The sequence below is a fragment of the Bos grunniens genome, chromosome 13 (assembly GCF_055505025.1).
Source record: "Bos grunniens cultivar Pamir isolate PY7600 chromosome 13, Bosgru_T2T1.0, whole genome shotgun sequence".
Classification (NCBI taxonomy): Eukaryota; Metazoa; Chordata; class Mammalia; order Artiodactyla; family Bovidae; genus Bos; species Bos grunniens.
In genome coordinates this window covers 70,991,509-71,016,237 of record NC_141177.1, presented here as the reverse complement: position 1 = coordinate 71,016,237, position 24,729 = coordinate 70,991,509, and the positions used below count along the sequence as shown (strand labels likewise).

The 24,729-nt window shown below is 46.8% G+C and overlaps 1 protein-coding gene across 50 annotated transcripts in view; it reads right to left on the bottom strand.

The window, feature by feature from the left end:
• Window positions 1–24,729, bottom strand: part of CELF2 (CUGBP Elav-like family member 2) — a 560,158-nt gene that overhangs the window by 92,229 nt on the left and 443,200 nt on the right. For 48 of the 50 annotated variants that reach the window (XR_015139876.1, XR_015139875.1, XR_015139872.1 and 45 more), the window contains one exon: window positions 17,085–17,167. The exons of the other annotated variants lie outside the window; for them this stretch is intronic. Coding sequence is in view for 38 of the 48 variants with exons in the window: in XM_086334866.1 (XP_086190992.1) it covers window positions 17,085–17,167 (83 nt within the window). In the remaining 10 variants the exon portion in view is untranslated. The remainder of the gene's footprint in view (window positions 1–17,084; window positions 17,168–24,729) is intronic. 50 annotated transcript variants of the gene reach the window in all.

Here is a 24,729-nt window from a genome sequence, read left to right as displayed (position 1 = left end):
GCAGAGGAAGGTGAGCATGACAGAGTAGGTATCAACTGTACACAAACCCAGCTGATGCAAGTTCTTCCTCAAGGGCTAGTCATTTGCTTGCGCTAAAAACGAGCAGCACAAGGTGCGTGCGGCAGGTCCAGAGGAAGCCTGGTGGTCTCCCTCTTGCATAGCATGTTCTCCTTCTGGGCCCCCTTTTCTCCTGGGGTCTAATACACCATCAGCAGCTGTGACACCGAACTCTTCTTCTTCTGAGCACCTCCTGTCCTGTCCACTGCCTGGCCTCCTGCTGCTGCTTTGGTCAGTCAGCCACGATTCATGCTTTGATGCTGGCCTGACAAGCGACAGCTGTGACTTCAGGAGAGGTTGGCTGTGGATTCCATCCTTTGTGGTGACAAGCGACCCTGTGCAAATAGACTGCTACCGAGGACGCTTGAGGATTAGAAATAAGCCAAAATGCGAAAAACGTCTTTAGATTTGTAAGAAGAATGGATGGAAAACGAGAACCCCGTCAAGGTGAGGTCTCACAACGACTTTCTTTAGGGCAGGTGACCGTCCTTTCAAGCCTTCCAAACTGCAGAAACATAGGGACCTAAAGCATCTCTTTCCAGAAGACAGTCAATACTCTACCCTAGCGTTCGGGTGGTGGTTTACAGCTTCTTGCCTCTCAAGCTGTGATTCCAAGAGAAACAGGAGAGTAAGCCCCCTGCTTTCCTCTGAAGGCATTTCAAGTCCATGAAGGACAAAGCAGCAGGGATTCTAGAAGCTCCTGTGAGATGGGGCTGGGCTGATGAGTATTATGGATTAACTCTTGGTGGCAGAAAATCGCTATTCTTGCTTCAGAATAAAACAGGGCTGAAAACAGCACCCACTCCACTCATCCCCTCCCAGTCTGGGACCCGTGAATTCTGCATCAGTCTCATCTATCTCATCTGTGGGTCTTTTGAGTGTTGATGGGATGGAAAAATACAAGTGCCCAGAAACAAGGATGCTGGAGAAGGGAGGGTCCCTTCCAGCCCCAGTGGAGCTGCCTCTTCTTCACCTGTCCTGGATGGGCAGGTCACCCCGATGCACTGTTAAAGAGTGTCCACAAGGGCACCAGGGAAGGTGTCCGTGTCTCTGCCTTCTCCAGGACTCAGATGAGTGGAGAGACAGACTGAGCAGTGGCAAGAGGCACGTAAGCACACACATTCGGCGCAGCTTAAAGGAAACTGCGATGGCTTCCCAGGACAGCAGCACTGATGGGCCTGTTTCTACCAGTGCATAAGCACCAAACTTCACACACTAGGTATTCACATCACCCAGGGACCTAGTTCAAATGCAGGTCTGGGGTGGGGCCAGAGGACATTTCTAACACGCTCCCAGACGATGGCCATGCCTCTGCTCCACAGACCACAGCTGGAGTAGCAAGCCCATGCTGTACTCGTGGGAGGACAACCAGCAGGTAAGGGACTCGCAGGCATCTGGATGGACGGCGGAAGAAGCTAACTGTTCACCACCACCACACGCCTCTGCGGGTTGATGACGATCCCCCCAGCTGCCATTCTCAAATCTGCCTAAACACAGGGCTCGCTGGGGGGACTTTAAATACATTGAAGCTAAGCTACCACCCTGAGAAATTCTTAGCTAATTTGCTCGAGCTATGGCCTGGGCATTTGCAGTTTCAAAAATTCCCCGGGTGAGACTGGTTATCAGTCAGGGTTACTAATCATCCCCAGCTGTAGATGCAGATGGACTTCATGATTAAGGACTTTCCTTTTTCTTCCTTCCATTCTTCATAAGTTCATCTCATTCATCTGTCATTTTAGGTAAGGGGCCAGGAAGAATATTGTCATTATCTCTCTGGGTCTTGCTCGGAGAATGGAAATGAGAAAAGGAATCACCACATTCACTTGCCTCACATCACAGAGCGTAATCCAGGGACAGACTGGTAATCTGGGCTCTGAATTTCTGATTCCTTAAAATGATGTTTTGGCGTCATGGCAAAGAGAAGTTTTAGGGAACCGAGGAAAAAACAAGTGCAGAACTGGGAGACGTGAGTTGTCCCACCCTTCCGCACGTCACCTAACGTCTCTGGGTTTCCGTTTCCTCTATCATAAAGTGGGGGCACTGAATGGTGTTGTTTCTAAGTGACTGACACTTATGATCAGATCTGGTCTTTTTCCTCTGCATGCCCTGTGTTCCTCTGTTTACTCAGAGAACAACATTCAAATAAGCAGAAACCTGCTGAGATTAGCCATGGATTTCCTGAGTCTGTGACTCTTACTGTTCTTTTCCTTACTGATGATGGTTAGTTTTTGTCAATGACCTCCAGGGGTTTATCTAGACAACTTTGACTTAGGAGTGATTTCAGTAACTCAGAAGTGATTTGAGTGAGGAAGATTCTCTGATAAATGACTCAGTGGTACCTGTGAGTGTTTTTGTTTTTTTTTTTAGGGGTTGTGATTATAGTTAATGCCTCCATGAGCAGAAGAAATGTAAGTGAGAACTCACTGAATTTTGGGCTAATGCTCTTCTTTCTCTTTAAATGATATCATAAATATTAGGCTATCATAAAGCATGTATTACCAATGGATGAAGGTGACAAGGAGAAGTTAGCCTGAAATTAGCTCATAGCTGTCTTTCCCATCCAACTTGTATCTAGTACAGGAGGGAAATTATTAGCCATAGAGGTCAATAAGCATTCACTATCAGTATGATTTTTATTAACTGAACATTGATTATCTAAATTCTGAAAGCCAGTGAAAAATATCAGGTTTACTGAACCAAGACTTGCTAGAAACCTAATCCTTCCAGGGTTCCCACTATGGGTCTGACTTCACACCCAGGACGCAGGATGGAATGAGGAGATACCAACGGATTTTCTCTTTCCTAATCCACACGACTTGTTGACAGTTCATCAGCAGTACCCTGGACCCCATGCAACACTTAATGCAAAATATTTGGCACAGTGTCCTGGTATGTACTTAAATATATGCTCTCCTGAAGAAATGACGATACAGTCTCCACGTGAGAAGGGCATGATGCACGAACTGAATATCCTAGAACATACTCCATGGACCTTCCAGGGAAGGAGGTGAGTTTTCTGGGGAGCCTGCTCTTTGCTCTTTTGTGGTCCTTTCTGACCCTGAGGAAGGGGGTGGGGCAGAGAGCACAAGACTTTGGGTCTCATAACCTCACACGCCCAGGGTCACATGTTTCCATGACCAAGACAGCGGCAGAGGTGACACGTGTCTAAGCCTGCACAATAATCCACTTACCCCCCCTTCTTAGCCACACAGAAATCACAGCGTGATGACTGCACAGAATTTCCCACATCCCCTGCCCTCGTATCTTCATCGATCCTCCAGCCTTTGATCCGAACTCGAAGGGGGAAGACAGAGCCAATGGTGGGGGGGCTGGGGGGCGGGGTGCAGACAGAAGGGCAGCTGTTTCCGAATCCAGGGCGAAGCAGCTGCTGGCCTGGCCTCCCTGCCCTTGACGTGCTGTAGCCACAAGGACAGCACTGTTGGTGCGGCTGCTTAGGGAGGCTGTGCCACCCGCTCGTGGCGGCTGCTGTGGATTAAAGTGCCCTTGTTTGGGGGGAGTCTGGTCCCTCGTTTTCAGAAGTAGAGGATGCAGATGCCTAGATGGTTTTGCAGACTTCACCCCCCAGACCCTGGTTCCTCACCCACGAAGTAAGAGGGTGGGTGGGTCTAATTGTTCTGTTAAGGCCCCCAGGTCTTGTCGGGGCCACAGGGTGGGTGAGGGCGGCAGGCCTGGAGCTCCTCAGAGCTCCCCCCCACTGGCCCACAGCTTTGGATGGCACGTGATAGGGTTTATGCTTCATCTTCGGAGATGAGCCCTGTCCCCATCTGCCCTCGCCCCTTGGACAAAGAGCCCAGAGATGGAAGAAGACAGGGAGGCCAGCTGGACAGAGACAGGACATTAGAATGCAGATTGTGGAGTTAGGGCTGAGAGCCTGGGGTTGCAGATAAAGAAAAGAACCCTAATAACCTGAATGTTAATGAGCTGACGTTGGTGAAGCTACGCTCCTTTGAAGAGAGGTGCTGCATTTATAATCATGTCTGCAAAGCAGCTCCTCTTCCAGTAAGGACCACCTCTGATACGTGGCTCCGTCTCAGTGAACCTGGTGTCAGTCACCTTGGACCCAAGTGACCAGGAAAATCCGCCTCTCACACCTGCTGTTTGTGGGAACCTCAGTCGGGGCCTGAGAGCGTGGTTTCACGTCTTGGGCAGGGTGAGAGGCTGAGGCCTCATGCCCCAACGCATGGGGTGTCAGGACTCATCCTCGGGACAGGGGTGCTTGGCTGGCTGTGGGGAGGGCAGTCCTGAGTCCAGGGGCTCTGGCCCTCAGGTGGGACCCCCGTGCAGCACCACGAGAAGGGGTGATGGGAGTGCTGAGGCTTCAAACTGGCTTAAGATGGCTGCACAGGGAGCCAGGGTGGTTATCGGGAGCTGTCGGTGAAGCCAGGGACCGGCTGGGGACACGTTTCCTGCTGCAGGAATGGGGGTGCCCAACGGGGCTTAGGACCTGTAAGCCTCTGCGAGCCTGCAGAGTGGGGTGCAAACTTGACAGGTGCCAGAAGTGCTGGTCTGAACCCGACTGTCTGTCCACTCCCCCTTATGGGCTGTGCCACCCTGGACAAGTCGCTCCCTTTCTCTGAGGTTCAGCTTCCTTACCAGCAAAGGGGCTGGGTGACTCCTGCCTCGTGCAATAGCTGTGACAATGCCAAGTGCTATATCCCGAAAGCCTCCGTCCATCGGGGGCCTGACACCGGGGCCACTGACAGTCGTTACTACGTAGTGATTTTCATCGTCGTGCTGCGTTGGCCTCTCGAGTCTGACTCGCTAGCCCCTCCGAGGGGGCAGGCATCAGATCAAAATCTCCCATCTGGAGCCCAGGCTATCGGGGAGGCTGAGGGACTGTGACTTTAATTCTGGTGCCATCACTCCTGTGCCAGGGGAGGGCAGAGAAGTTAATTTAATCTTCCGGAGCCTCCGCGTCCTCTGCACAAGGTGAACGCTATCACTTCATCCCGAAATGTTTTTAGGACAGGCAGCAAATAAACAATATCAGAAAGCCGTCTACAAACACAGCAACTCACAATGCATGTGGACCAGGGACAGAGACCAGACAGAGGAAACCCACCTCCATTCTGGAGCCTTGGCAGGTTAGACACCCTCGTCAGGCCAAGACCGACCTGCTGGCGTTCATCGCCTTCCCTGTCCTTTCTCTGTTCCCTGGCAGAAGAATCACGAGAGCTAAGCCCCTGCTGGTCCTCACCCAGAGGGGAGCAAATGGGCTGGGAGCCTCAGAGTGGAGCATCACATGTGGGATGGCCCGCTGCGTCTGCACCAACTCCTCTGCCATCGCCACCCCACAGCCGCAGCAAGTCACTAAGAGACGTTTACGTTCCTCCTACCTGTGGACCCACGCTCCTACCTAGACAGGTCTCCTTGATTTCAACAAGACGTTAGTGCAGTCAACGCACAGGCGCCTGAGAAGGGCTCTAAGGGTCACAGCAGTCTGACCGCTTCACCCTTTGGATGAAGAAAGGATGGACTGGCGAGTGTTTCTGGAGTACTCGAGGGGAGGGGGTGGCAGTGCAGACATGAATTTTGAGTACTGATGGCAAGTGAGGACGTCAGAACAGCAAAGGAGACAGACGGGAACACGGGTCACAGCGCGCCCCGCCCCGCCCTGCCCCGAGCATGCCGCAGCCGCTGCCCTTTCTCCTTTCGTCTCCGTGACCCGCGGGTGGTGAGAGCAGGAATGATCTGGTCCTGAAACACTGCTTTGTTATCAAAACTTCACTAGCCCATGTCGTAGGATGCTTCCTGAGCATCTGCGCACTGTGACACCACGAGCAGAGACACGCGAGGTCCCCCGCCGGCCCCGGGCGCTGCTCTCCTTCCCTTGCTCCCAAGCAGACTGGCTCCAGCCGGCAGTGGAGCGCCAAGGCTCCCTCTCCCGGCCTCCCTGGCCCCAGCTCAGCCACTCTGTTTCCCGGTGCCTGGGGAAGACCTCAGGGCTCCTGGAGAGCGCTCCTCACAGCTCCCCGTGTCATACACACTGTTCGGTGGCCCAGAGTTGGAGGCTCTGAACTGGCCATCCCACCTCCCCCAGATGTCTCCTGAGTTGGGCTCGCCCACCCGTGAAAGAGCAGAGGGCTGCCCAGCTTAACGGCCCTGTTTTGGGTGATGCGTTCTCACACAGACCGCTCACTCTAAAGACGGAATCCAGACTCTTGCCCAACTTTTAAAAATTTCCCCTCTCATCCGACTGTCATAATCCCTTCCTCCACAGTTCCATCCAGACCTTTAGTCAAATTCATGGGTTTCCCCCCAGTCTTCTCTTGAATGAAATCTTACCAGCCTTGTGGGAACAGAGATTTGTGTAACTGAACGGAATACTGTTAAGTCCCTGACACACGGGGAGCTTCCTAGTGGCTCAGCGGTAAAGAATCTGCCTGCAATTCAGCAGATGTGGGTTTGACCCTTGGGTCAGGGAAGATGTCCTAAAGAAGGAAATGGCAACCCACTCCAGTATTCTTGCCTGGGAAATCCCATGCGCAGAGGAGCCATGGCAGGCTACCGTCCATGGGACTGCAGAAGAGTCAGACACGACTGAGCGACTGAACCACCACCACCACCTGCATAGGAACCTTCACGGTGCCAACTTCCGAAGATCCAAATGTGTGCTGACACGTTCAATCGCGTGAGTGAGTTTACGGGTCTGGGGTACACTGTCACACGCGAGCACCGTCTACAAGTGGCTGTGCTTTAGTGTACCTCACGGTGAAGTACTGCATAGAGTACGGCAGCATAGTATCTTTATCTCAAGCCCAGGATGTCTGGAAGCAAGTGCAAAAGCAGTAGCCTACAGTCAACTGTGTTAGTCGAGTATCTAGGCCAACTTTCTTGGACTTACCTACAAATCGGGCTTATGCAAGTGCTCCTGAAATGGAATGTGCTCTTGGAACAGAACTTGTTCGTACGTAGGGGACTTGCTGTATTCCCAAATGATAAACTCTGAAATCTAACTATGACTTCATTTTGCCCTCCATTCCCTTCAGACACCAACCTTTCTCAAACAATGCCGTAGGCGACAGTGCAGATGTGGCCGAACACCTGTGCTATGTTACCGGCGTGCACACTCGGGCAAGCCATTTCCTTCTCCAGAGGATCTTCCCAGACCAGGATCGAACCCGTGTCTCCTGCATTGGCAGGCGGGTTCTTTACCACTGAGCCACGCAGGAAGTTGCTAAGCTCTCTGAACAGTCCTAATTAGGACTGTTAATTAGGTCCGTCCTATTAATTAGGTCGGTGTTCCAGACTGTGTTGTTTGCAAAACAAAACTGGAAGGCCTCCCACTGAGTTCTGTTACTAAAAAAGTGGTGTAGCTGTTTCCTGATTTAACCCTGGGCTTCGCACCTCAGCCATGCTCAACTTGCCATCATTAAGGATCCCTCATGAATCACCTCCCACAGGCTTCCTTATTTTAAGGAGGCCATATTCTTTAAAAAAAAAAACAAAAAACTGGTTTTTTGCTTAAGGTAATCAAACCCAAACACCAGGAAATGCCCAAAGTTAATGAATGGATTGTTGGCCTGTCCAAAGCAGAAGCGCCCACTACACAGGTAGCTCGTAAAACCTTATGGTGGGTAAATGGACAGTTTCCAACAGCCTTAAAAAATTTTTTTTTATTGGAGAATAGTTGGTTTAAAATGTTGTATTAGTTTTTGCTGTACAGCAAAGTGAACTAGTTATACATACACATCTATCCACTATCCCTCTTTTATTTGAGATTCTTATCCCATGTGGGTCATTACAGAGTATTGAGAAGAGTTCCCTGTGGTATACAGTAGATCCTTATTAGTTATCTATTTTATATACACTAATGGACTGTTGTCTGTTAGTTGCTCAGTTGCATCTAACTCTTTGCGACCCCATGGACTTTAGCCCATCAGGCTCCTCTGTCCATGGAATTCTCCAGGCAAGAATACTGGAGTGGGTTGTCATTCCCTTCTCCAGGGAATCTTCCTGACCCAGGGTCTCCTGCATTGCAGGCAGATTCCTTATCATCTGAGCCACCCTGGAAGCCGAATAGGGTTTTTATAAAGTACTAAAACATACCTTCCCAGATCCCCTGGGATTGGCCTGAAGCCTGCAAAGAACCAGGCCAAGGATTTCTTCCTCCCTCCAACTTTCTTGGGTTTAAGCCAATGAGTTGGTCAGCAATCCTGCCACACCAGGCTGAGATCCCTTCGGGGCTGGTTCTATACCCTGGACCTGTTTTCACACTGGCTTGGCTCTAGAGGTGCAGGTGGTGGGGTGGGGGCTTCTGCACCCACCCCTCCCAGGAGCTCCTCCGCAGTCACACGGTGGTGCTCTCCATCACAGGCCTTTTAAAGTGATTTTATTGATAACGAGGACTTCCCTGGTGGCTCAACCAGTAAAAGAATCCACCTGCAATGCAGGAGACACAGAAGACATGGGTTTGATCCCTGAGTTGGGAAGATCCCTGGAGGAAGGGAATGGCTACCTGCTCCAGTATTCTTGCCCTGGAAATCTCATGGACAGAGGAGCCTGGCGGGCTACAGTCCCTAGTAAGAAAGCACAGGCACAGTAGGGAAAACAGCTGCTCAGGGCTAGAAAGGCCAAATATCTCGGCCCTGACCACATTCTGCAAAGGTGAAGTTTGAAGAATGTACACCCAATGGGTGTCCTGACATCGTCCCCAGCAAAATACATTTTATCTGTTGGGTTGCTCCCCCCAAAACTTCACGCCTACAGAAACTGTCAAACAGAAATAATGTCTTATAAGTCCATTTCTTCAGGGGCTCAGAAAGCTTTACATACATTATCTCACTCAGCACCTACTCTTCTCTTATGGAGGTGGAAGGCAGGGATTATCATCATTAAATGGCAGTTGTCAAGTGCCGTTGTACTTGTGCTGTGAATCAGTTATGATCCTAAGCTGAAACAAAACCCAACCAAACAACAAACGTGAAGAATTACACAGCTCGTGAAGTCTAAGTTAAGAAAAGTGACTACCAGGTAAGGAATAATATGTGAGCAGGCCAAACAGAACATGAGATTTTCTATTTCTTCCTGTCTTTATTTGACTGAACTGATAACCACATGTGGATGTGTGTGAATGTTTTTCCTGTAGGAATACAGAGATGTACATAAATATATAGATCTCTATATGTGAACCAAACTATCATTATATACACAATTCAGTTCAGTCACTCAGTCGTGTCATACTCTTTGTGACCCCATGGACTGCAGCACGCCAGGCTTTCCTGTCCATCACCAATTCCCGGAGCTTGCTCAAACTCATGTCCATCAAGTTGGTGATGTCATCCAACTGTCTCATGCTCTGTGGTCCCCTTCTCCTCCTGCCTTCTATCTTTCCCAGCATCAGGGTCTTTTCAAATGAGTCAGTTCTTCACATCAGGTGGCCTGACTCCCCTGTTGAAACTCCATAGGAACCCCGATTTCCATGTCAGAACTGAAGAGGAACCCTGAGGTTCCTGCCTCAACTCGAGATGAGGCCCTTGTCGACTGCACCAAGTCGAGAGGTATCCTGAGAGGCCCCTCACAACTCGAAAGGATTCCTGACTTCCCAGAGACAACATGAGAGGCTCCCTCAGGTCCCTGTGGCAACTCGAGGGAACCCACACTTCCTGCGGCAACTCGAGAAACACCTTGAGATTCCCCCTTCCATGCGAATTGAGGCCTGATTCCCCTGCCATGACTCCAGAGCGCTCCCGTGCTCGCCCTCGCAACTTGAACGGAGACTTGACTTCCCCGAGGTAACAGGAGAGGTTCCCTGAGTTCTCCGGCAGTGACTCGAGAGTGAATCCCTAAGGGCCCCTTGCAACTCGAAAAGAGACCTGACTTCTCTGAGGCAATACAAGCCGGTCCCTGAGATCTTGCAACTCGAAGGAGCCTCACGGCAACCCCCACCCCTCCCATGATCCTCCCACCAATCTCCCACCACCCTCCAATCCACCCTCCAACCCACCCTCCCATTCATCTTCCCACTACCCTCCCACCTTCCTCCCACCACCCTCCCAACCACTTTCCCATCCATCCTCCCATCCATCCACTCACATCCTCTCATTCATCCTCCCATCTACCTTCCCATCCTTCCAGCACCCTCCCACCATCCTCCCAGCATCCTCCCACCACCCTTCCATCCACCCCCCATCCACCCTCCCATCTCTCCTCCTATCCACCCACACTCTCATCATCCCTCTCATCTACTTTGCTTCCCTCCCTTCTTGTCTTTCCTTCCATATAGTATTTATCGAGGGTCTACTGTGGGATGCAGTAGACCCTGGTGATGCAATAATGAACATGGCACAGTGATCCTTTTTCCAGAGGGGTGCAGATAGGGAAGCCATATGGTGTCCCTCTATCTTTCTTTGGATGAAATCTCACCCAGAATCACAACACAGAAAGCCAATAAATCCTAGATACACTAGAGCTCCAAAAGGTCAAGTTTATAAACCACAGATCGAGCTAGATCCTCCCATTTTATGTATAAGAAAACAGGTTCATCCTACTCGACCCTACCCAACAGGGGTGGGAAGATGAATGGGAGGGTGGTGGGAGGGTGCTGGGAGAGAGGTGGGAGGGAGCTGGGTGCGTGCTGGGAGGGAGGTGGGAGGGTGTTAGGCAGATGGTGGGAGGGAGGTGGGAGGGAGGTGGGAGGGTGGTGGGCGGGTGCTGGGAGGATCGTGGGAGGGGTGGGCTTTGCCGTGGGGCTCCTCTCGAGTTGCAACGGGGATCTCAGGGACCGGCTTGTATTGCCTCAGAGAAGTCAGGTCTCTTTTCGAGTTGCGAGGGGCCCATCAGGATTCCTCTCGAGTCACTGCCCGGGAACTCCCCGATTGTGGCCAAAGTTTTGGAGTTTCAGCTTCAGTCCTTCCAATGAATCTTCAGGACTGATTTCCTTCAGGATGGACTAGTTGGATCTCCTTGCAGTCCAAGGGACTCTCAAGAGTCTTCTCCAACACCATGGTTCAAAAGCATCAATTGTTTGGTGCTCAGCTTTCTTTATAGTCCAACTCTCACATCCATACATGACCAATGGAAAAACCATAGCCTTGACTAGATGGACCTTTGTTGACAAAGTAACATCTCTGCTTTTTAATATGCTGTCTAGGTTGGTCATAGTTTTTCTTCCAGGGAGCAAGCATCTTTTAATTTCATGGCTGCAGTCACCACCTGCAGTGATTTTGGAGCCCCCCAAAGTAAAGTTTCTCACTGTTTCCATTGTTTCCCCATCTATTTGCCATGAAGTGATGGGACTAGATGCCATGATCTTAGTTTTCTGAATGTTGAGATTTAAGCCAACTTTTTCATTTTCCTCTTTCACTTTCATCAAGAGGCTCTTTAGTTCTTCTTCTCTTCCTGCCATAAGGGTGGTGTCATCTGCATATCTGAGGTTATCGCTATTTCTCCCGGCAATCTTGATTCCAGCTTGTGCTTCATCCAGCCCAGCATTTCTCATGATGTACTCTGCATATAAGTTAAATAAGCAGGGTGACAATATACAGCCTTGACATACTCCTTTCCTGATTTGGAACTAGTCTGTTCTACGTCCATTTGTTTCTTGACCTGCATATAGATTTCTCAGGAGGCAGGTCAGGTGGTCTGGTATTCCCATCTCTTTAATACAGAGATATACATAATACATAGATATACATAATATGTAAATATATAGCTCTCTCTATATGAAACAAGCTATCATTATATACACATGGAATCACAAATCTGCATGCATCTTATATTTTGGAGTGTTTGGGCAAAATCATTTTTTTGAATAAAACTCAACTTGTCTACAGGTATTTTTCTTTAACTCATTTGGGTATTAAATATCCAAGAGCAATTTATTAAACACTAACTATACATAAGCACATTGGCTGGATTTGTTTCTTAAAGATTTAGTTACAAACATCACAGTAGCTACTATAGGTCTCTGGAACCTAGAATGGCGCCTGACCAACCATAAAAATTCAGTAAATATTTGTTGAACAAAGGTATGAATATTTTGTGTGTTCTCCATGGCACAGGAGTTTGAGGACTCAAACCTGTTCATACTGATCTTTTGCCTTTTTTTTTTTCCCCTCTCTAACAATTTTCAATAAAAGGCGCCTTAGGGGGAAAAAATACTTTGAGCACAACCTCGTCAGGCTTTGATTCAAATGGGATGGTTTAGGGGGAAATTTCCATGATAGGAAGAGATGGAGTTTGAAATATTTTTATGACAGAAATAACGATGATGATGATGATAAAATAATCACCGCAGCTCTGAGAACAAAGACACTAAGTACATATTAATAATCAGAAGAGGTGGTGCAGAGTGAGTCCCTGGGAAAGCATTACAGTGGGCAAAGTGAATTCGCTCCCAGTGCCAGTCACTGCTGCTCTGCTGCAAGAAACGAAGCCCCAGCACTCCTAAGAGGACACTGGGGGACAATTCTATGGAGGGTTGTGTTCCAGGCCATTGGGGAGGGCTGCCCGCCCACACAGGGCCAGCCAGGAAGGGGGGCATTCACGCCATGCGGGCGAGCACATGTGGCCCAAGAGGGCATTTCATTTACAGCTTCCTCCTGGTGGATCAAGCCCATTGGTTTTTATCTCTCAGATCTACGTGTCATTCCCGTCTGCCACGGCTAACATGCAGCGCTCTGAACAAATGTGCTCTTAGGGCAGTAACTCCTTAATATAAACTGCATTTAATAAAACTGGTAGGGACTCTTAGGAAGGAGGGAGGCAGGCTTGGAGAAAGTGGCTGGAAGAAATTTGCAATTAATATTCCAATTTCTCCTTGCCGTTCAAATTTAAGAGCTTTTTCAAAACTGTATTCGTCTCTGTTATTACATCCTTAATTAAATTAATTTATATGGTGAATGCTCTAACGATGCTGCTGGAGATTTTCAATCAAAAAGCCTTATTGCAAGAGACAATGTGTGTGAAGACCTTGAAAAAGAGTGGTGCTAGGCCTGGAGCCGGGGGATGTTTGGCCCTGACACCTGATTATTGAAGAGGTCATAGCAGTTTTCCTGGGCCTCCACTGAGGTCGTTACTTTATTTTTTAATTAAGCTAAATTAGGTCAGGGAAAACAAAATGAATCTCGAGAGTTGCCTTCACAGGGTTTTTCTCTCTGGGAAGCACCATGGCAGACGATGACATTTCTATTGAGTAATTCTACCAGTGAGGTTGTGCCTGCCCGAAACCCTAAACAAAGACAGTACCTCTCAGCCTGCTCGGCTGTATCATCAAAGGAGAGGCAATCAGGATTTGTTCAAGGACACAAGTGGCTCAGCCATGGAACACGTCAGGCTCAGAAGTTAGTACCAAGGCCAGTGACGCATCCAGTGGTCCTTTCTGCACAGACATGGTCATAGACTCACGAGGGGTTTCAAGGTCACGTGCGTGCTGTAACTGTAGAGCTTTGCTGCCTGGCACACCAGAAGCACCCGACACTCATGAGCGGTTTTTGTTAACCTTATGTGCCTGTGTGCTCAGTTGTGTCTGACTCCTGGTGACCCTTTGGACTGTAGCCCGCCAGGCTCCTCTGTCCATGGGATTCTCCAGGCAAGAATATTAGAGTGGGTTGCCATTTCCTCCTCCATGGGATCTTCCCGACCTGGGGATCGAACCTGTGTCTCCTGTGTCTCCTGCGTTGCAGGTGGATTCTTTACCTGCTGAGCCATCAGGGAAGCTCTAACCTAATGAAATGTTAGTAATAAATCATGCCCTGTGTGTAAGATTTGATCTCTTCCTTAAGTGTCAAACCACTATCTCTAGAGCAGAGTGTCATCAATCCAGAAGGACCACCCAACCCTCTGAAGCTCATTTCTTGCTCCCTATGTAGAGCTGCTGAATTTGCTCCCTTATCTTCTAAGAGTGTATTTCTAGGATTTATTTTGAGCATTTCAGAGGATGTAAGCCCCTGACAGACCCAGTGTCTTTCTCAGTCACACAGTAAGAGATAGGCTTAAGAGATGTGTCCTTGATGACTTTGTGGTGCTAAGTAATGCCCTGATGCTTCACCCTACACCCCATTGAGGAAAGGGTCTCTATAATCCACACATTACATAGGAGGAAGAGTGCATGAAAGAATGTTCAACTGCATACAAGAATGGCCCATCAGCTTTTCTTTCTTTTCCATATGAACCAAGTTCTTTGTTTCTCTCAAGAATGAAAATTCCTTGACATTCACCAAGTTTGGTTGCATGATGAAAAGTTCCATATGACAAAACACATCAACTGCAAGAGAAAATTAAACAGGAAAAAAAAAAAAAAAAAAAAGGCAAACCAAACACCCAGCACTATTTGATCTTGTTTTAAATGGAAAGTTTTGGACACTTTAGAAAAAAAAAGGCAGCAAGTGCCTTTTTAATGGATTTTATCCACAGGAGAAATGATTACAACCAGAAAAGCTTTAAAGTGTCAGCTGGTGATGCATTTTTCTTTATCCTTTTTATTTTTATTCAGAAAGAAACTGAAGGCATATGGCAAAGTGCATCATTAATTTCTTATTAATTTCATAATAGGAAGGCAACCAGTTAAAATAGTAGTGCTACAACTTTAAATTACTGAACTTGCTTGGTATTTAATGAGAGATTTAGCACAGCAGGGATTCTATTAAATTAAGTTGTGCCTTCACATCACAGTGGGAAAACAGGTGTATATTGGTTTAGAATTATGGAAATGTTGACTAATTCCAAGGCTTGTAATCAAACAGCAAGGCACCCTGTAATATTCTTCCCCAAGAATATGCATTAATCTTTTATGTCTGGTCCCATTTCTTCCCGTCCACCAAAGCTCCAGCTGATAGGAAACCACTTTCATGTTCTTGCTGGAGCTGTTAAGGGTGATGCTGATCAGATAAAGCAATACATAAATGCGAGATGTGGGACTCTGCTCCCATTCACCTAATTTGAAATGGCAGATGTAGCAACAGTGTGTGTGCTGTGAAGCCTCGGAGCTTACAAATCAGACCTGACTTCTCAGAATTTTCACTTAACCTGCCTCAAGTAATTGGGCAGAGGAAATTGAACCGGATGAAAAGAAAGCTGAAAACAATCTACAAACCGTCTTTTCCAACCTCAGAATTGTCCTTAATAATGGGTTTCCAAAATCAGCAGCCCTGACTTCTGCATGCAGAAAATTTTAAAGCAAAAAAGAGACATGGGTAACGATTTTTTTTTTTTTTTAAATACAGAAGATGCTATTTGTTTGCTGAGAAAGGGGTCAGAGTAAAATGTCCGATGTCCCAAACAGAAGCAAGCTCATCAGTCATTTATACGAGTTTCAACACAGCCCATTCATTAACTCTGGGTTTTGAGGAGCATCTTCATGCATGAAAATGGCATGTTAGGAGTTGTGCTCCTTCCAGTGGAGGGGATAAACTCAAATGAACCAAGCTTCACATTAATTTAAAATAGGATGAGATTTGGCACCGATAGACCCTAAATGCTATAATAACAATTCATCATCTCAAGTAATTTATTTAAACACATAGAAGGGATTTTGCACACTAATTACTGGAAAGTATTTCATTCTAAAGGAAGGAATACCAAGTGGTCTCTGGGTTGGATTAGGAGCCTGGGAAATAAAAATTATTTTTTTTTTCTACCATAGACAGTAAATATTTACCTTGGTTGCTTCATTCAGTAATGTAACCTAACACCGCAACCTCCTAGAACTTACATTGGAAAAATTCCATTTATCCAGGGAATGAAGCTGAAATAATACTTAAAAAAACCATCAGACAAAGCACTTAGACCCAGGAAAATCTTCCCTACTAAAAAAGTACCTAAGATGTTTCAGAGAGAAGTAGTTAAATTAAATTAGGAGGGAGAATTCTGGTATTACACTTGCTTTTCTGAATCCCAGTCTGTCTGATTTGCTCACACAAAAAGGGGAAAACCAAAGCACTGTGGTTTGAGACCATAGTTCATAATTTACTACTTTTTTGTTATTACCAAGTTAATGTTTTGAAAACCTTTTACTGAGTATCTTGCCACTAAAATATATGATTTTCAATGGAGCTAAGGTGAATTAAATCTTCTCTGGGGGTGACAGGGTATCAAATGACTTGTGTACATAGGTTTGCATGACAGATAAACGATAAGACATTACAATTATACCCTGAAAACATTAGGGACATGATGTTATTTTTCTTTTACTCTTATCAAACCAGGTTTCAATAAAATCATTAATGCAGCACTGCTTACCAGAGGTTCTTCATTATCAGCAACACACATTCTGCCATTAAATAAATTCATCCCTGATATCTGAATCAACGGGGAAAATATCCCAACTAGCACAGAGAAATTTATACCAGCATGCACTAGATAAAACGGTCCTAAACCCCCAGAAATCATGTATTCTGATGCAGCAGCTACAGCCAACATTAGTTCATTTCTAGTGAATGGTACCAAATGTCCAGTATGACTGGGAAGGAAATGGAAACAAAAAATTGTAAGCTTTGTATTTTCTGTTCTCTATCGACATGAAGCCGCAAATTGGGCATTAAAACATTGACTTTGTTAACCACCACTGACTGTTTAGAAGCCATTAGGAGGTTGACTATTACGGCTGTGCAGAGTACATTTTGTCCTTTCAAAAGAAAAATCTAAGGACTAAATTTGAAAAGAGGCTCCTGGTGAGTAAAAGCTTTTCCTTTTCCATTTGCTCCTCTGGTGTATTGCATGCGTGTGTGCGTGAGTTCTTTTTTTTTCCCTTTACAATCGCTGCCCACCCAATCCTCTGTAGCAGCCACTGTGACCCAGTGGGGTCATTCTGATTTTCTGACCAGGGGACACACTCTCTGAGAGGTCTTTCTGTCAGCATTAATGCCAGTGCTTCTTGAGGGGCTGGCCAGCCGCTCTGGCTGCTGCAAGGGCGACCAGGGGCCAGGTGGGGGTGGGGGGTAGTCAGCACACCCTCCTCAAAAGCCCAAAGTCATTTTTGGCACTAAGAGCCCATCACTAGAACCTTCAGTTGAAAGGACCATTTTCAAGCAATAAAGTGATTTTGGTACAAAAGTAAACCGACTCACCCCAGGTAAAGTTTTAATATTGTGCAGTGCATTCTGGGCCTCAAGTGCAGCTTTTCTTGTATAAAATGTTACGAAACAACAACCTACAGAGAGAAATGAAAAGGTTTTAGAAATTTCTGTGAATGCTTTGCTTAGATATAATGGAGACTGGGGCGAACGAGTCAACTACTTAAAAGGATGCACAATTTAAAAATAAGGTGCACGGCAACAGTAATGACAACAGCTCAAGCATTTACCCAGCGCCTTTCACCCTAAATCATATTTATTAGCTTTTCCCCACGTTGGGGAATCAATTCATAACTGCGTACCAACTACCGGGAACCCGGGTCTTCAGGAACCGGGGTGGGAGGCCGTGGGTGAGTTGTTAATGGGACTTGTGGTGCAGCCACAGCATCAAGTGAAGTGTTTAATCACAACCACAAGAGCAGACACTTATATTAACTATAATTGTCTTAAAAGATATCTCTAGAACATCACCCTTTTAAAACACTTTCTCAACTCCGAGGCTTAGACAACTGGATGATAAGCTACCTAGGAGCTGAGAACAAGCCCTCTTCTTTCCAATTTCCATCATAGCACATAATGTAAAGTTCCACACACAAAACATGCAATATTTGTTTGCTGAAATGAAAGACTCTATTTTAGCCAGTCGAGAAAGTGAGCTATATGTGGTGGGCAGATGCTGAAACAGATGTTTGCACTCTCTGTGCTGAGAATGAAACATGGCCATGGGACGTCAACCACTAACCTCTTGATTCCTCATTTTTAAGAGGTGATGGGAGTCCAGGCTGAAGGCTCCTCCAAGGGAGACTAGCCGATACACTTCTCCAAACCTCCCTCCACCAAAGAAAATGGTCTTGAAACCTCTCATTCCTTCTGTATTCTAAAGCAAGGCTCACCCCTTCTTCAACCTGTGCCTAAAGATACTGGTTAACATGGTTAAACCAGATGAAGACACTGGTTAAGAATCTGTTAATTAGCATAGCATTTCTTAGTATAACCAAGTATAGATAAAAGGGATAAAGAACTTTAGAAATTAAAAGAAAAAGACGCTCCCTCTGACCTGCCTGTCTTGGATGAGTTGGGTTGAGAAAAAGAGGCAGAGAGATGCAGTCACACTCAATTAGCTCTGATTCTTATCCTCATGCTTAGAGAGATGGGGAGAGCCTCGAGAGGTCCTCAAATGCCAAGTACAGCAAGTGGCTGGAGAGAAATTCAAGGCACTAAGGCATCGACTTTGGTTCTATTTAGGGGAATGATGTAAGACCACAGACAGAGGCAAGTGGCACATCTGGAGAGTAGGAAGTTGACACCACAAACCATCAAAGGCTCCGAATCACACATTAGCATCTACTTTTCAGAACAAAAAACTCATTGGAAGGAGTAGGAGAAGACAAAGTACTGTACCACCCCTACAGCATTCCGAAATACATATAAGATGCTTCCTCCTTATTTGGAAAAAAGAACAAAACTTGGAACCTTGTCATATACTATTTCACTGGAGTCTACTGAGATTAAATATGCAAATCCTTCACCTTCTGGATAGAGTAGAGTATGATCCTAGCTTTTTGGCATTTAAAAACCTCCATGTCTCCAAGGATGGGAGACTCTTCACGTGTTTAATTTGCATGATGGGAGGAATACGAAAATTGTGAAGGGTCTTTAAAGAATCACAGATGGACAGAGTGGGCCTTTATATATGAGGTTTCCACTTCAGCTGTTTGACTTTTTAGACCAGAGTGCATTTGGTCATGCTGCCTGGTGGTAGATTATTTTTCCTAAACTGATCAAATTAATGTGTGATTTTCAGCTCCACTGGCATAACCTAAGCCCAGAAAAGCTATAGGAATTGCTTTAAATCAAGGAATGATTTTAAACAGCAAAGTCCAGTTCCAGCTTCTGGTATCCACTGTAATCACTTTAAGAGGAGGAAAAATACCAATTATCTTCTATTAGACTTGATACAGAAAGAATAACATGGAGAAAAAAAATCGTAAAGGAAAAGAACACATAAAAAAAGAATGTATAACTGAATTGCTATGCAGTACAGTAAAAATTAACACAACATTGTAAATCAACTGTATTTCAATAAAACTGAAAAGAGAAACAGAAAAAGACATTATCTCTGTCTTCTAAAAGCTTTTAACAACCAGACTCTCAGGAAGTTCTCCTTTCTCTCTTCTGGGTAAGCAAGCAATGGGGATGCTCTGAACTTCGACTTCAAAACCAAGGCCTCAGAAAGGGGCAGAATCCGATGCTTTCAAGCAGGTAGATTTTAGGGGTGTGATACTTAAAAGAGAGAAGCTTTCAGATGCAGTAGAAGTCATAGAGCAGTTTGCTTGCCTGGCAAGAAGGCAATTAAGGAAGAATTTCCTAAGCAGAAGGAAAACAAATGCTAGTCCGGCCAAGTTCAGAGATAAGGAGAAAAGCCAAGGTCAACCTGAAAGAACAGTGGAATGACAAGGGAACCGAAAAGGGTGACTGACATGCACGGTAAGACAAAAGCAACGAGGAACAAAGATGATGTAAACCGAGGCAGACTTGTTATGGGGCCACCCTGGACCCAGTGCAGTGGGCTCAGGAATAGAGTGGTCTCCACTCTTGCCCTAAACACTCAAGCAAAATTCCAACCACTTTCCATGGCCTGGAAGTCCACCGGGAAGGTGTAGTTCATCTGCTATTGAAGCAATAAAACGCTACCCTTAAGGAAGGTAATATTTAATTGTTCCTAGCTCTTTACACCTTAGTATGACTTTGGCAACTCCAAGTGTTTCCGTCTTGAACAAGGTTCTTGGTGAACAGACAGTGGTTTCTGTGTTTGTTTTGCTTTGAGAAAGTTTGAAGCTGATGTCTGAGCAGCATGGGATGGGGTGAGGAGGGGCAAGAAAGCAGAGAAGAATCTAAGGAGTGAAGGAAAGGTATTTCAAATTTCTAACTCTCTCCAATTTCATGCAGGGTCCACTCTGCCTGTACAGCTGAGAGGTGACCTCAGGGATCTGCCATGACAGACCTCTCTGGGAACTGTGCATACCTCTTAACTCTTCTACTGGGTTGGCCAACACGTTGGTTTGGGTTTTTCCACAACATCTCAGGGAAAAGCCCAAATGAACTTTTTGGTCAACTCAATACTTTAGTCCTATTGAAACAAAGACTCTGGAAGAACATGCCCCTCAAAGCTCTAGTTCTAGCTGTAATACAAAGAAGAGTATCCTGGACACGACTGCTGACTCGCCTCCCCTTCACTGCTCACTGACTTCCAACCCGACAGCTCATCCCTGGGCACCATGCACTTAGGACCTTTGAAAGAGGCAGCCTATCCCCATGTGGGCATGGCCCCCGTGGCTTGGTGACTTAGAGCTTGGGCTGAATTTCTGCCCCAAAGTGTAGCCTCAGCTGGATGCCCTCACGCAATGAACAACTTGCACCAACGTGGGGGCTCTGGGGGAAATCTCACCCCAAGACTCTTCTTTCGGTTTCATACTTTCAGTTCCTGAATGCCTCGGTGGAAAACACCTTACTTCCTCTATACCTGAGTTACTTGTGCTGCATCACCTCGAAATCAATGCACAAAAAACAGGGCTGCCTACCACTACTTCCTCCCTGAAAAAAAACCCTACCTGGATATATAGCCAAAAGGTTTCATTCAGAATAAATTTAACAGTCAAAACTATTCCTTCCCTTTCTTGGGCTAAAAAATGTCTTGCACTTCACTCCACATGCATACTAATTGATTTAATAAAAATAGCGTTTGATTAAGTTATCAGAAAATCTGCGGTAGAAATAGAGAACTCCCAATTTCAACATTCATCTTTGAGGCAGCCATTTGTGGTTTTCCCCCGATGAGACTTGAGTCTGGATGCTTCCAGAATAAGAATGTGTTTCAGAGACTCTTGCTTCTCTGAGTCCTCTCCCAGCTAAACAACCAGACTTTTTAAGCAACCAGTCCACTTGATATGCTCATTAAAATCTTAAGATTCATTGACCTGAGGAAATCATTTCAACACACGAAGGGAAAAATATCGTTAGTATCTGCCCTGAGGTGGCGGTGATCACCATGGCAAAAGTAGGGGAGAGACTCCAGGTCCTAGAGAACTCATGGTGATGTAACAGGGTGGGCATTTTCTTTCCTGCCTACCCCACCTGGATGGACAGCTGTTAAGGGAGCCACGTGGCTTGTGGACTTCCCTGTGCCAGCTGTAACTCAGGTGTGAGTTCAATGGATTTGTCTGCAGGTCAGCTGTAACACCAGATGGCCCTGCAGTCTGATTCCGGGACAGACCTTTCTCCCTTACCAGGTTCTGCTTCCAACATCCTTGAAGGTGGGTGGTTGAACACCGACCACAGCCCTGGGCGCCCTTCAGCGGTCAGCGGCTGCACCGCGCCCGAGGGGACCACCCTTCCGGCGTCAGCATCAGTCCTGGCACCTGCTTTCCCTGCTGCCCATGAGCGCAGAGCAAGGCTTGCTCTACACCACAGAGGGGGAGTGACCTGCCAGGGAACTCCAAGGATGGGTAGTGCGGAGGCTTCAGCCAGGCTCAGCCCTCCTGTTTCTGCTCTGGGTGGCTTCGCATTTCTCTACTCTGCCTGTCTGACACAGTCTCGTAAGCACTCACACTTTATGGTTCTTGCCACCTTTATCCTCTGGCTCCAGAGTTTCTGCCGGTGGCAGCAGCCGGCTTAGAAAAGATAAACCTGCTGTCCCACGCCCAGGAGATTTCAAGGCATCCCACTTTCCAAGAGTTTCAACAATTCATTGTGTTAATAAGAGCTCTGGATTCTGGAGTGAAAAATTTAAAAATCCATCTTTTGCATGTCTATTTATCAGCCCCACCCCTTACTCCTCACTGAAAGTGAAAAGTGAAAGTGCAAGTTGCTTGGTCGTGTCCAACTCTTTGCAACCCCATAGACTATAAGTCCATGGAATTCTCCAGGCCAGAATACTGGAGTGGCTTGCCTTTCCCTTCTCCAGTGGGTCTTCCCAACCCAGGAATCGAACCCAGGTCTCCCACATTGCAGGCAGATTCTTTACCAGATGAGCCACAAGGAAAGCCCTTACTTCTCACTGCTGCTGCTGCTGCTGCGTCGCTTCAGTCGTGTCTGACTCTGTGCGACCCCATAGACGGCAGCCCACCAGGCTCCTCTGAAATGGGTTTGGGGGTAAAACCTGAGAGGTGATCCCAGAACCAAGTATTGGTGTCTCAGGTTTGTACAGAGTCCGCCAGTGACGACCCCTCACTGACCCCCAAGTGCTGCTGGGTCTGTACACATTGCTGGGGGTGTCACATGAGAGCTTACTGGCCATTACCATCTCCCGTGAATTCTTTTTTGCAGCTTAACTGTGAATACCTGGCTAACCCCTCAGACGGCCACTTAAGCCAGATCCATTTGGATGGTAAAGAAGGTCTAGACAGAAAGGTCCTGGGGTGCAGAGCACCCACGGTGAAGGTGACCGGTATGAGGCCTTGCTGTGGGCATCTCTGGATGATCAGGAGGCGGCCAGGGGGCGCTGGGCCGGGAGAGAATGAGTCGGGGTGGGGCTGGGAGCTTTAGAGGGCCCCAACTCCCAGCGGTCAGCAAGTTCAACAACGTGGCTGCGCATGCTCGGCTTGTCATCAGTACTGTAATGGTGAGGTGTGATTAGACCATCTCGCACCAGAAGTTGAGAATGGTAATTCCCAGAGACGCCATGAGCCACCTACTCCAGATAGGGATGCTGGTGTTTGACTGACTGCCTCTCCTCACAAACAATTTCTGCTGCCGTTAAAGGTTCCCTCAGGGACTCTGCCAGCTTTACTGCTGCATGACCAGAGACATGGTGGTGAGGTTTTTGCTGTTTCCAAAGATAAAGCCTCAGATGAGATGGGCCAATGGTACCTACACACAGACACAGATGCACACAGACACACGCACACAGACGCACACAGACACATGCACACAGACGCACACAGACACACGCACACAGACGCACACAGACACACACACACAGACACACACAGACACAGAGCAGTAGTGTATTTAAAGACATCAAGAAGACGTTCAACTTTACTGAAAGACTTTAATTTTAAATGATCAAGTAGACTTATCCTCAAAGAAACCATCTGGATTATCACCAATCCTTTCAAACCACAGCTGTTTCCCTTGGAAAGCTTGACTTGGAGACTTGATAAAAATATGCTCAGGGGAAAAAAAATGCACCGCTTATGTAGAGATAATCAGTCTATATCACGGCCTGTCCAGAGTCAAACAGCACTGAATTCACATTCTTCCATGTGGAGGGCTGTGTAGACACTGCCTGAGAGAATAGATCCTGAGATTGGATTTTAAAATTAGTTATGCCCTGAAGAAAACTGACCCCACGCTTAAGGAAACTTTCTCTGAGGCTACCAAACTGGGGAAGAAGGAAACTGAGGTCTGATGCTCTGAAGACACCATTTTACTAAAAGGCGGTTTTCTTCACGTCTTTAGCTCTAAAATATGAACAAGGTAGTTTTTTGCTCTGTGTGTTTGTTTTAAAGTATCCAGGTATAGAGATGGGAAGTCAGGGACTTGGATGGTTTGCAAATATTGAATGAGTCACTTGTCAGCTGTAGGGTATTTCAGAGCACACGCCAACAATTTAGACTCTCAGCAACACGGGAAGCTGGTCATTCCCCACGATTCTCCTCGAGCCACCAGCCTGGATGGACGATAAATTCTCCTTGAAAGGCTGCTCCCATAAACGCGAGAAAGGGCCTCTTAGGAACATTCCAGGCCTGACTGAGAATTCTTCAGTAATATCTTAATATGGGAAATTATGGGACGTTTTCTGAAATACAAACAACAACTTGAGGATGGATGTGAGAAGGTGTGGCCAAGCTTGTAAAATAAATAAGTGCGGAGCTGCTGGCCTTGCACACCTGGACAGCTGACCCTCCAAGTCAACTCCATCCCCAGCGTAAAAGAGGGGTTGCCCACATCCTCAAGGTCATTCCACATCTCAGTCCAGAAATTTCCATCACTGTCCAAACCCACACAAATAAACACTTGAAAACGACCACAGAAAGATCATGTGCAGACCGAACCTTGTACTTATTTCTTTAAAAAAAAAAAAAAAAAAAAAGGAATAGTCCTGGCAGACAGATTCAACTCAAGCTATATTTGAATTCAAGACAGCAACAGAGTCATCCTGTAGTGAATTGAAAATTCCCTTCAAGTCTGCCTTTGAATTCTAACGGGCCAACAGATCAAGAGACCGAGGCCCTGCAAGGCTAAATTAGTGAACCCTCTCTGGTGTTTTTTTTTTTTTCTTTCTTTCTGTGAATGAAGCTCTCTTTTGTCTACACATTTGCAAGCCAAGCAGGCGCCTCCTTCACACAACTGAATTGCTACTGGGATCTTGGCTTCTTGGAGAGTCAGTTGTCAGTTTAAGTCAGAAGGGAGGACAGGCTCCTCCTCCTCCCGTCATCGGCTTTCTCCCTCCATCTCAGCCACTATGTAGAGAATTTCATGCTTCTTTCAAAGTCCAAAGGTTTTTGGACTTCGTGGGGCATGCTGTGCTCTAAAGAAGCTCTCGCCCAGTGAGACTGTCAACCATGGGCCTTACCCCTGCCAAGACGCTTGACTTTCGGTTTCTACAAAGCAGTTAAAGGCTCAAAAACCCCATCAA